This window comes from Rhipicephalus sanguineus, chromosome 1, assembly GCF_013339695.2.
Source record: "Rhipicephalus sanguineus isolate Rsan-2018 chromosome 1, BIME_Rsan_1.4, whole genome shotgun sequence".
Taxonomy (NCBI): domain Eukaryota; kingdom Metazoa; phylum Arthropoda; class Arachnida; order Ixodida; family Ixodidae; genus Rhipicephalus; species Rhipicephalus sanguineus.
The window spans coordinates 280,935,802-280,948,242 of record NC_051176.1 but is presented as its reverse complement, the minus strand read 5'-3'; the positions used below and the strand labels follow the sequence as shown (position 1 = coordinate 280,948,242).

At 42.8% G+C, this 12,441-nt stretch overlaps 1 protein-coding gene and 1 long non-coding RNA gene across 2 annotated transcripts; one reads left to right on the top strand and one right to left on the bottom strand.

Moving 5' to 3' along the window:
* Positions 1 to 9,050: 9,050 nt before the first annotated feature.
* On the bottom strand, positions 9,051 to 10,037 carry LOC119379119 (uncharacterized). Its single transcript, XR_005181111.2, has 3 exons — positions 9,919 to 10,037; positions 9,305 to 9,406; positions 9,051 to 9,236 (listed from the first exon to the last, which is right to left on the bottom strand). It is a non-coding gene; the product is annotated as an uncharacterized LOC119379119 (long non-coding RNA).
* Positions 10,038 to 10,358: 321 nt separating this feature from the next.
* On the top strand, positions 10,359 to 11,464 carry LOC119383046 (enoyl-CoA hydratase domain-containing protein 3, mitochondrial). Its single transcript, XM_049413026.1, has 2 exons — positions 10,359 to 10,375; positions 10,424 to 11,464. The coding sequence occupies exons 1-2, from the start codon at positions 10,359 to 10,361 to the stop codon at positions 11,436 to 11,438; spliced, it is 1,032 nt and encodes a 343-aa protein (XP_049268983.1). The 3' UTR covers positions 11,439 to 11,464.
* The last annotated feature ends 977 nt before the right edge of the window (positions 11,465 to 12,441 follow it).

The window sequence follows — 12,441 nt, the reverse complement described above, 5'->3', positions numbered from 1 at the left end:
TAGCAACTCCACTTAGAAACTACGTACTTCAGCTAAGATAGTGCAGTCTAAAAAGTAAAGAGTTCGGCAATGTTTCATGTGAAAACTCTTGCAACTGGACGAGAGGCGTAGATGTGCTGTGGTATTGCAAGTGGCGAACTTCAAGGGCCACCAGGTAGTACCACCCACAAGGCACTAGACTTGAAATCTGCCAAGCAAGTATGACTTGTGTGCCTGTTTCTCCACTCCTTTTGAGTGCCAGAGGTGAGGTGTGCCTAGTCCATTCTATCAGGTGAACTCATTTTCAGGTACAGGCTGTTTTGATGGGATATAGCAATGCACAATGAAATATGGATGACACTGGCAAATTGACAAACACAGGAGCTGTGTTTATTCTTTAACATTATCCATGTTTTGACTGAGTGCTGCCGTATCTCAATCACTAACCAACTAGACCACCAGATCTGGAATATTGCATTCAAATATAGTTTATTCGAGGTCCGCAGGGGCCCTGCACCACTTTTTGAACAGAGTCTGAAAACACTACCAATCTAGAGTCAAGGCTCCTATGAACACGCAAGCCAAATATTGCACTGCACGCTGCAGGGAATTCACAATTTTGTGTGAAAGCCAACAATTGCTCTGTCTCTCCTGGGCAAACCGCACTGTTCGCGGGCAGACAATATGCAGCATTGGATGATTCATGATCTGAATAATGTCCTTGGTCTCTATTTTAAAAAAAATAAAAATAAAGGATATGGTGTGTGCACTTCCGGTCATCTGCATACCATTTTCGTTATACAAGCATATGTTTCACGTACAAGTGTGCTCTTTCGTGTACTACGTGCACAAGTTGGCCACTTGTTTCGAACCGAGCACAGTATGACAGTACTAGGCAGTGCATATTGTCTTTAACACGACTGGTATGCTTGCCAGTGTATGCTAGCTCTCTTCGACGAGCCTCGCAAGCTGGATGCCATGGCAGACGTCGTTTGGCATTTAGTTAATTGAAGCCACTTCAAAATGCACAACCTCCATCCAGAGGTCAAGCCAATGCAGGACAAAGCTGATGCGGACCATGAAGTACTCGCGTAGCCCAGCTAGTCTGCTATAGTTGCATAAGTATTTCGATTGCCAGGGGGGTGCCACCACATGCAGGTGCAGTGCTCGCCTGAACCAAAAGTGGCGGCCAACACATTCAAAGAAGAAATGGAAAAAAAAAACATTACAATTATGATACTAAGACGAAACGTGAGCGCAGCTCCACTTGTGTTTTCATTTTGCAGTATAATGATGCAATGAATTTGAGAGACACATGTATGTACGTACACTTTCAGACTAATGTCTATTGTAATTTTTTAATTGTTTTTGTTCTTTCTGCATTAATGTCTTTTCCAGTTTTCTTCCCCTCACCCCTTTTTTTTTGGTTCTGTGGCAAGAACTGCAGTTACAGACATCTCAGTTTTTAATCTTTATTCCTTATTTTCTTACACATTTACTTTTGGTATTTATTTTATTTTTGTTCTTTGCTTTAAGATTTGTTTATTTTCTACTTAGGCATCACAAACTGCAGTTACAGACTGCTATCTTTTATTCGTTTCTTTTTAATTTTTATTGTTTATTGAATTTTTTTATTTTCTCTTTCGTCAGCAAAGGTTTCGGAGCATTACAGCCAACCTTGGCAAAAGGACATCACACGGCTCGAGGCGTGCGAGCCAAGAGATCTTTCACAGCGCTTGTTCGCTCAGTACAAGTGTTTTTTATTTATTTTCAATTTTTATTCTCTCTTTCGGAGAGAAGGTTCCAGAGCAATCCAGCTGGCATCGAAAAAAGAAGAGCTTTGCGCGACTCGAGGCGCACGAGCCAGAATATCTTTTGCTGCATTCATTCACTTGGTTACGGTGAGGGCCAACAAGGGACGATGCTCAGCGCAGGAACAGGTGCCTGAGAGCTGCGCTCTAAAATGCTCAAGTGCATAGCACGCTTGTGTAACTTCTTGCCCCCTTGCCATTTCACCCCCCTCCCCCTTGTGTAGCTTCCAGCACATTCGTTGGGATGCAAGAAAAATGCATCAAGGCCGTGATGACTACCTGTAGCTCTGCTTATACTTGACGGACTTGAAAAATTTTTGTGGCAGAAGATTTGGGAGACAATTTAGTCCAATACTGAGGGCATCCTATGATTACTTGGAAAGGCGTTATACTAGATTATTGAGAAAAAAAAAACACTCCCAAAAGACTGTCATGCTGAGGCAGAGTAACAAAAATTTGGCAGTTTACTATAGTTAGGCAGTGCGGCACTTCCCAATTTGTTTCACTGTTACTTGCGTGGCACCCTCTGTGTGGTATCATTGTTTTCAAAAAGCATAAAGTTCAGCCCCAGTTTCTGAAATTTCTGCACTGCTGCAATTGGCAGTGCTAGTGTCGTGCAGCAACGGATGTCCTGTCCCTGTGCCACCAATTGGTTCAGTTGTTTACGACTGAAAAATGTAGCAACAGTTGACTGTCTCCAAACAGCCACTTTTTGACCAAAGTGACCTTTGGCGACAAACTTGGTTGCACAATGTCTGAGAGGTCCACGATACTTTGTCATTTTTGTAGCCAAATGCACTCGGAAAATCTGTGTTCCATCAAACCCTGTTTGCTATTACAGTTACCAGAGGGAACTGTAGCACCACTGTTTAACTGCCATAGAAATAATGGTTAGCACATATATTTGTCTGGTCTTCGTGTTTATGGCTTTGTTTTCTGTGCTTTGTTAGCCATAATTTCATATTTCTAAATGCAGAAGGCAAATGGGGCTCTGCACACACGCATAATCACTATGAAATGTGGCATTTATTACATATGTTGAACATAGCCAATTAGCATAGTCGGACAGGTGGAGGGGGGGGGGGTCATAAGGTTCGAGGAAGTTTAGGAATATGCATGTACTAACCATCATTTTCATGCTAGCGTAGCTGCCCAGTTTGCAGCACCTGCAGGCACTAGCACTGGAGTTCCTTCTAGTAATTTTTATGGGAAAATATGCTCTAACACTCTACATGTAAGCAGTACATGTACTGTTGAAATCTGAACAGAATAATGAGGGCACATAAAGAAAATGCTTGGGATTTCCAGATCAGTGACGTGACTGCAGATATTCTTCAGTCGATGTAATGGTGATGAAGAAATCTTGTCAGTGTAAAGCTTCGAAGGACTGCCAATAAGCTCTCACAGGCAACTGCTTTCACAGACTGCCAAGACATGGCAGTGAGAGTATGTGCTGTATAGGAGAAAATTGTTCACGCATTTTATACTTGAGATGAGATAGTATATAGTCATTGTCGTAACATGAATACGGCTTTGTGCTCTTCCACAGAGCGCTGGACATTTCTATATAGGGTGCTTTCAGTGTGCTAGCTGAATTCATCTTCCTTTGAAGGTATACCAAGGTTTCTTGAAATTTCTATCCCTATAGTTGTATCTTATATTGTGTGGCTGAACTCTGATGAAAGCTATAAAATGACGTAACGATGCCTAGCACAAAGGTGAATTAACGGTAGGGATATTGGCTGTTGCGCCTTTTCTGAAAGCTCTGATGAGTTGGTGGTTCGAGTTATGGGTATGCTTCACCGCATATACCTGCAAAGATTTAGTTGAAAATATTGAATAGCTTAGCTGAGAGGAGAATTAGTTCTTTCAGAAATGTACCTTGGCAATAGATGAATAACAACATTGTGTTCAGAAAAGACAACCCTAAGCAACTGGAGCTAGTGAAGAATTATTCAGAAATGCTATTTCTTCACCCATATCTAAATGTACGAAGCCATAAAATTAAGGGCCTTATTGTGGAAAGTCTGCTGTCCAAATGTGGAGGGGCTGGGGGGCACAGTTCCTGGCAAATATGTTGGGGACTGGTATTATGTTCTCTCCATAAGTAGGAGTGTTTAATAATTTCTTTAAAATCTAGTTGAATATTAATGGCTTTTAAATAAGAAACTGAATACCAAATATTTTATTATTTCTCAACAAGGACAAACCAAACGCTTGAATGCGGCATGTTTGGTTCAAAGAAGCTGTAATTTGGTTTATGGCTGTAATGCTGTTTACAACCATTCAACTGGGGAGCATTTCAGTAACTGCTTTTAATCTGGTGCACCACTGCTCTGAAAAAAAATGAAGTAAAAAAAAAAAGACACTGCACAAAATGCACATTTGAGTATGGTGTTTGTTGAACAAAATTAGTACAATAATGCAGTATTATGCATTTCAGCAAGTTATATCTTGTGCTTTTGCTCAGGAACTACCTCAAGCCATGTGAAAATTGTGGCACTCTTGCAAGAGAATCATTTCAAGCAGCCCATGCTTGCACCTGCTAACACTCTCCAATAAGTACTCTTATCTCACATATTCAAACAAAAATGTATGTTTGACAGTTGTAAACAATGAATCCTCAAATCACATATGAATTGTGTCAACTATTTAAATCACATTTGAATACATATTTGCACATTTCTATCCCTAAAACAACTTTAAGAATGGTCTTCTTCAGTAGATACTTCACCTTTAATGTAAAGGCACGACTTCTGTGAAATGTAACTGCACGAGCTTACCATAGGTGTAGCTAGAGGTAGAGGGTGATTCCACCCCCCCCCCACAAACACTTTCAATTTACACACACACATAAAGGGGTAGGACCTCTCCCAAAATCAATCAAACCTTAGCTACGCCCCTTGAGTTTATCCAAAGCAATAATTTTCACTTGTGGTAACAAGTACTGGTGGCTAGCAAAATTCTAAAGTGGCTTGAATTCTTTTTAATGTAGCAAAACAGGAAACTGTTGTCCTTGGCAGGTGTTTCTTGTCGTGACAAGTTTTTTGAAAAAATTCACACAATCGAACAGCGCAACTTTTCTAGGTACCATTGAGCTCAACATGAGCTGTGGTCGAAGGGGCACCAAGAGAGAAGTCTATAAATGCCCCTATTACCAGTAAAATACCGAGCAAGCGCCCCCCCCCCCCTACAGGTGAAGGATAATCCAACCAGATTTGGAGGGAGGCGCTTGCTCGGTCCCGGACCTAAATTCAAGATGGCAGTGGGAGAGCCGCTAAAAATAAAAAATGCCCATTCATGTTTTTAATTGAATGCTTTATTTATTTACTCTTTTTTTTATTCCCCTTCGTCACTGTCAAACCATTGAAGCAGCGACCGTTTGACCAATATACGACCGGCCACATGACAACGAAATTTCATAAACATTAGATACGCATACAGTGTACTCATTCTTGTGGTTCTCTTTACACAAGCGATGCTCGTCCCTAAAAAAAATGGCAGCAGGGGAGGAAGGAAAGGGAGGGCGCTTGCTCGGTCACAGGCGCTTTTTTTCAGATCTGCCGAAAAAGGGAGGGGGTACGCTTGCTCGGCATTTTACGGTATGCAAATTACCAAAGTGAAGCAGTGATGCAAGCTGCGACTAAGCTAGCTAACGGAATCATGTGTCAGAATTCATGTCATTGCAAAATGGAGCAACGCGTTAACATGAACTTTTGCTTCAAATAAAGCAAAAAGGCAATGAAGACTCGTAATATTAGTGCCAAGAGTACGGTGCTGAAGTAGTGAGTAAAAAGTGTGTGTGTGAGTGGTTTAAACGCTTTAGAGATGGAAAGGAAGGTGTTGAGGAGACATTGCGGATATCCAACGATTTGTGGCCACGTTGCTTTGAAACATCTACAAGAAGCATTTGCTGGCAGTTTCCAAAAACTTCACAACTAATGTCAGAAGTGTGCTGTAGCAATGGTGATTACTTTGAAGGCAAGTAAAGGCAAGATTTCGAGACATGCACTGGCATCCTGATTTCATTTGTGTAAACATACCTTCCTATGTTGTGGCAAGTACATGGAAAAGTGTTGCTTGCGCTGCAGATTTTGTGCCAGGCATATAAAGCATAACAAAATATCATTAACACACTGCAGTTTAAAAGTGCAAAACAAGGCAGCCTAGGTAGAATATATAAATTGCTTCTATCCTTGTTTAATCCGTATGTCTAATTCTGTGTCTGATAAGCTCATATATTGAGTAGCTAAGTGGGCAGATCTTCAAGTATATATAGCTTCGGCTGTTCTCGCTGCTTGTGCATCTCTGAAAGACTGTAAATCACTAGCATGTTCAGTAAAACCAATAGCTGCGAGAGACAGTGAAATCAGAAGAGGTACATTTTTAATGACACTGAAAACAATGTTATCGGCAGACTGCTTGCTGATGATGGTGACGGATCACAGGGACAAGGTGGCGAGAACTGTCTACTGTTACATGGTAAGGGAAGCATGCACAATCGTGTATAGGATGTTAATCATGTTTGTCGCTTTTGAATTATAGTTCACATTTTTATCATTTAAATCTAGGTAGGAAATGCTAGTGTGATAGCGAGAAACATGGAATTCCATTATGTTTCAAGTGTGAGGCTTTGCCAATCACTCTGAGTGCGGGCTACCACTATAGATCTACCTACCTACCTACATCTGCTATTCATCAGAGGATGCATGTGTGCCACATTGAAGTACTTGAACATTGCCATCAGGCTAAAAGAAAAGCATGGGTGAAATATTATCATCACTAACTTTCCATTTGTGCTTTCAATTGAAAGTGAAAAATAGTTCTTATCTGCAGTTATTCAGCACGACAGTTTCCTATCAGGAAAAAGAAGCCAGAACACAGTGGTGGCACTGTCACGTATTCAAAGTGGCCACAGTTTACAGAGCACAGAGACACACATCCTTACTCTCTCTCGGCACTGTGGTGCAGTTATACTGAAAGCCTGAGTAAGCTGCAGTCCTAGTCTGAGAGGATACACAGTTATCTAAATGAAGAACTCTTAATACTAGTGTCACAAGGAGAAGGTTAATTGCTTTAATATCTAGAGCCTTAAGTTACCTAAAACCATTGAAGAAAGGCAGAAGTTCACAGGAATGAATGCATGAAGTGATGGGAAGTTGTCACAAAAGAATTGTTGCTGTTGAAACATTTGGACAAAGAGACTAATTTTTGCCAGAGGCCTTTGAAGCCAGTTCCACAGAAGCACACTTGCTGCTAAACAATGTGACGCCAATACATGCAGTCAATGCAGCTAGTTGGTTAGTAATCGCAATTTATAAAATCTTGCCTCCATTCCATCCTTCCATAAAAGTGGATGTATAGCCAAGCTGTAGTTTGCTTTTTCCTAAACTTGTTATGCGGCACCAAGCAGCTACGAGCTTGGAACCCTATTATCTCAGCGACATCCTGCCTAAATGCTTCAAAAACAAAATATTTAAACCACTTCACAACAGGACTGCATTGTCCTTTATTAATGGTAGCATTAGAAACTTAAGTCCCTCCTTTCATGACTTAAAACAAACCAGAAACTTACTGTTCAATGTTTAATATGTACTTCTTCTAATGCAAAATACCACATTGAATTTGGTGCAGTACAGAACAATTTCTTCATAATCAAAGGGGCTCTGCAACAATTTTCTGAGTTATAATGGAATAGTCTCACTATTAGCGCATGACGCTTCACAAATTGCATGGCACAAAAATTTTTAGAATCGTCAAGTACGAGCGGAGTTACAGGGATTTGTCGCATGCTTCAAGCGCTGTCTCTCTCCTCTCATACCAGCGAGCGCACTGAAAGCTACTCAGGGAGGGGGATGACAAGGGGGCAAGAAGATGCAGCCCTTCGTCAGCGCGCATCATGACCTTGAGCACTTTTTCTTTTTTTCTTCGAATGCGCGGATGACTTTCAATGTGATTGCGTGCGCGCGTGGCAGCATCCCACGGCGACCACAGTAACTATTCAGTTCACAATGCTCAAGTCGGCCAATGGCGGTGACTTTGGGTATATTACATCATTTGTAGAGAGATGAGGGAGCGATATTTAGCCGACGTTGAGAATTGTAAATTCCAGGCCGCGTGCTGCACTATAATGCTTGGCTTGTGATGTTCTTGGGAGCCTCGACTACCAATTGGCAGCGTTTTCTGATCATGCTCAAAAAGTGTTGCAGGGGCCCTTTAACTAAACTTCTGGCTTTAAAAAAGCTTAGCACAACTCTCGCTCTGATGACAAAATCAGTAAGACGAACTGTATATGACCAGCAAAATTATTGTTTCCCTATGCGAAGTACATGCCAGCAATTCGTACGCTACAGAACTGAACACAATAGGACCCTAGAAATCTGCTTCACCAGGCATATGGCAAAGCAGGTTACTGAACTGAACCTACAGCAACTAATGACGGGGTTCAGAAATTTGCAACTTGTCAGCAAATTTTAGAACACCTTGTCTAGAAGGGAACCTACAGCATAATAGCTGCCCTTTTTAAGCCTCCTCACAACTGTTAGCCCTAAATGCATGCCATTCTATAGCAATTGGCAGCCTACTGTATGTGTTTGACATTTAAAACATCACAGCAATATGATATTTACGATTCCAAAACCAACAGGTTGTCAGTGCTGCACCTCCACTGCGAAGCATGCATAGTAAAAATGAAAGTGATAGAGTTATAGGCCTCAAACCTTGTGCAACATCCTATGAAGTATGCACTAGTGACTGGGTACAGATGACATGACCATCCCAAATTAAGCAGCAATTACAACTATCGTTTACCAAGATGAATATGTACTAGTGAGGGCACAAAACAGAAAACCTACTACTATAACATTCTGTTAAACACATAGAATGGTTACAGTGAGAGGTCACAGTATAGAAATTCATCATTCATCGTTCAATGTGTGGCAAGATGAGCCTTTAATCTCTGTAGGTGGCACAGGGTTAACTTCATGTCAAAGCAGTCTCTCTACGAACGCTGTCTCACAGAGTTTCCTAATGATCAGAACAAACACATCCCAGATATATTGAAGACGTTTCTATAGATGCTGGCCAAAATAACAGCCAGCGCAACACAAAATATGAGCTACAAAAAGATGCTCAGTTGTATGCATGACACTCAATTTTATTCAATACAGCAATGCATGTTGTGTACTGCCACTGATTATGTATCTTTTTTTTTCTACTTTGCTGTTGACACTAAGTCCACAAACATATGGCAGGCTCTGAATTTAATGCACAAATGGTTTCACATGCATGCTCGCGTGAACGGTGGCAGCGAGGGGGCCCGATGTCCCGCACCCTTTCTTGCGGCTTGTCCTAAGGCATCTACTTCGCAGATCCACCACTGGACTTTTTCTTCGCCCAGAAAAGAAAACCTATGGTTCCCAGTACTAAGTATGTGCTCTTGGCAATCTGAAAAATGAAACAAGCGACCCTTTGGAGCTCCCTCTTGTGCACTTCATTTGGTCCTCATGACTTACGTTGGCGCGGCCCGTTTTGGTAACAGTGTTGAAGTATTTAGAGAGCCCTTGAAACTGCGACTCGTTTGCACCAGCCATTACAAAGCCGGAATCTGCAAAACACTGGGGCGACAAAAGAAAAAGGACTTGCTCAGCACTACTCAACATGGACAGAGCACCAGCACCTGCAGAACTGGGCGCTGGTGTTGTGATCCCTTAAAAGCCAAACTTTCTCTTCCTACCTTATTCATGCAACTGTATGTTTTTCACAGTGAAAAGAAAAACTCGTAATGCAATTATGTGAACGATATCAATAGCTTACTTCCTTTCCGATATACCTACCAAAATGAACGAGACGTCACAGGTGGTGAACGAGTTCTTTCAGAGATCGAATGCTTTTATAAAGTCTTGGGCTATCATCAAATATTCTGCCAACTGCAATCGCCACCTGAGCTTTGCGTACCGCAATACCTTACGATGTAACCAATATCATTCACGTTAACCGATGTAAGCATGCCATGCCCATACCGCCTAAGCACATAGACTCAGTGCACTCGCTCCGAAAGGACAAATAAGTTGAGTGTCATACTTCAGAACAATAAATCTGTGTTTGTAGTGAGAGATGTGGATCTTACCAAGCAATACAAAAATGCAGGCAGAGGTTATGCAGAAGGTCAGCCTACCCGGCACACTGGCTGCAAGGCTGCAAGCTGGCTCTCCGGCAAACACCAGCGGGACACTTACGGCCACCGGACGTACGTACAGACGAACGTTTACATTTAGTCATAAATACTGATGACCAGGAAATATATGACCATGTAAATATTATCTTAAGTAATAAAATTAGAGGTTGTACTGCAGTTTTATTTTTAATGTTATGTAGCTTTATGTTTAAAATCACGCTCCTGACCACAGGTCTTCAAGTCTTGATCTCAAATCTCAAAGGCTATGCTTTTGTGTAATGCAAGCACTGTAGCCGAAGGATAGCCAAGTCAAAACGTCATGGTCGCCATGGGCCATGTTGTAGACACCAGTAGACACTATTGTTTTTTTAATGACGGCGCGAATGTTCGTCATGTTTGATTCGCTTGTGTTGGTCCCCTGTTTTTTTGCGTTATCTGCATTGCGTTTCTAATTGAGACAAGCCGGAACGTTTCTTTTTTTTTTTCCCCGTTCTGGCCCCGATTACTCGAACCCTCGAACGCTGCAGTTGAGTTGGGATGATGGCCACGTTTTCTTGCCAGCGGTGAAAATTTGCAACCGCGGAGCCTTGCGCGCTGGTTTACGATGTTTGCTTTCAACGAAGCGTCAAGTCGTACCTACCGACCTGACCAAGAAACTTCACACGACTGCATTGTCTCGTTGCGCTAGTCTCGTCAGGGTGAACGACGTGGACGGCGTCCGCCAAGTTACCCTAAACAATTCTAAAAAACGGAACGTGCTGTCGCTTGCTGTGCTCAGGGAACTGGACGCTCGTTTTAAGGAGGTCGACAAGGAGAGCTCTGTTCGCTGCGTTGTTCTTTCCAGCAGCGGACCCGTGTTCAGCTCGGGACATGACCTGAAGGAGCTAAAAATCGAGTCCGGTGATAGCGCCAAAATCGAAGAAATATTTTCCGTTTGCACCAGCGTTATGACGGCGATACGCAGGCTGTCGGTGCCCGTCATCGCGCAGGTGAACGGTCTCGCTGCGGCGGCAGGATGCCAGCTGGTCGCCACATGCGACATCGTACTGGCCACGGACCATGCGTCCTTCTCGCTTCCAGGTGCGGCGTTCGGTCTGTTCTGCTCGACCCCAGGCATCGCGGTTGCCCGTTGCGTACCACAGAAGATGTCCGCCTACATGCTGTTCACAGGCAACACCATAAGTGCCCAGGAGGCTCTGCGAAGTGGCCTGGTGAGCAAGGTGGTCCCTGAGGATAAGCTTCAAGAGGAAACAGATCAAGTGGTCTCGGCCATCAAGGCCAAAAGCAAATCCGTTCTGTGCCTCGGCAAGAAGTTCTACTACAGACAGATTCAGATGGGCATAGAGGATGCGTACACTGAAGGCGAACGTGTGATGCTCCACAACTTGGAGTACTGTGACTCGCAGGAAGGTATTAAAGCTTTTGCCGAGAAGAGGAAACCACACTGGGAACACACGGACCGAAAAATTTAGTGCTCAGTGTGTTTTTCAATATATATGTACTTTATTTTGTCAACATGGTTGCACGCTCAATACGTGGCCACATTCCGATGGAGGACAGAATGCAGAAACATTCACGTTCGAAGCATTAGACACTCATTAAATGAGTGAACAGGTATTCATAACAATGCATTGACATTATACTGTTATGTCTAACAAAAAACTGGTTCCTCAGTCCATTCCCTCTTCTTTCATTCAGGTGTTCATAAGTTCACTATTATGCCCTCTTGCATAGTATTGCTTTGGGATGTCAAACCCCATAATACATCACAATTTATCAACTTGTGTTAAAGAAAAATGGAAGACTTATTTATTCGTGGTACCTCATAGAACTCCAATTGATGCATTGAGTGAGCCAGACTTGCGCAATAATGTAGTGACACACATGGTAGTCCGGAGGGTGGCTGCCTCACCCCCCCTGGAATTTCGAATATTTTTCTATACATGGCTTGCACATGACGTCACAGACAGGTTCTCTGCGCTTGTTCACAAACATGGCGGCCACCGTGACTTTTTTATCTCATTAGAGTGTCATTTCAGCAGAGGACACCCAATCACGTTCTTTTGTGCTCACCCCGCTTTCTTCTGTTCGCCAGCTGCGCCAAGGGGGAACACAAAGGATTGGAGGGGGCACCGGAACTAATCTGATGCACGTTTGAGCAACAGTTCACCCTGCGTCTCAACCAGTTTGTTCACAATATGGCAGCCACGGTGACGTCAATGCAAGCCATGTATACAGTAGCAATAAGCTGCACATATTGGTTAGCACACTCAGGGTCCACATATCTGTGTGAAAAGGCCTTCAGGATTGCCAGCCAATTTTGCATGTTATTACCTATTATTGACTAATCTTGCCAGTCATGTCACAGCAGTGACCACCCCCCCCCCTTGGATGCACCCCTCTGCAAGAATTTCTGCGGACGCCCATGGTGACACAAAAACTCAAAACGACTGGAAAAGTTTATAGCTAGACCGA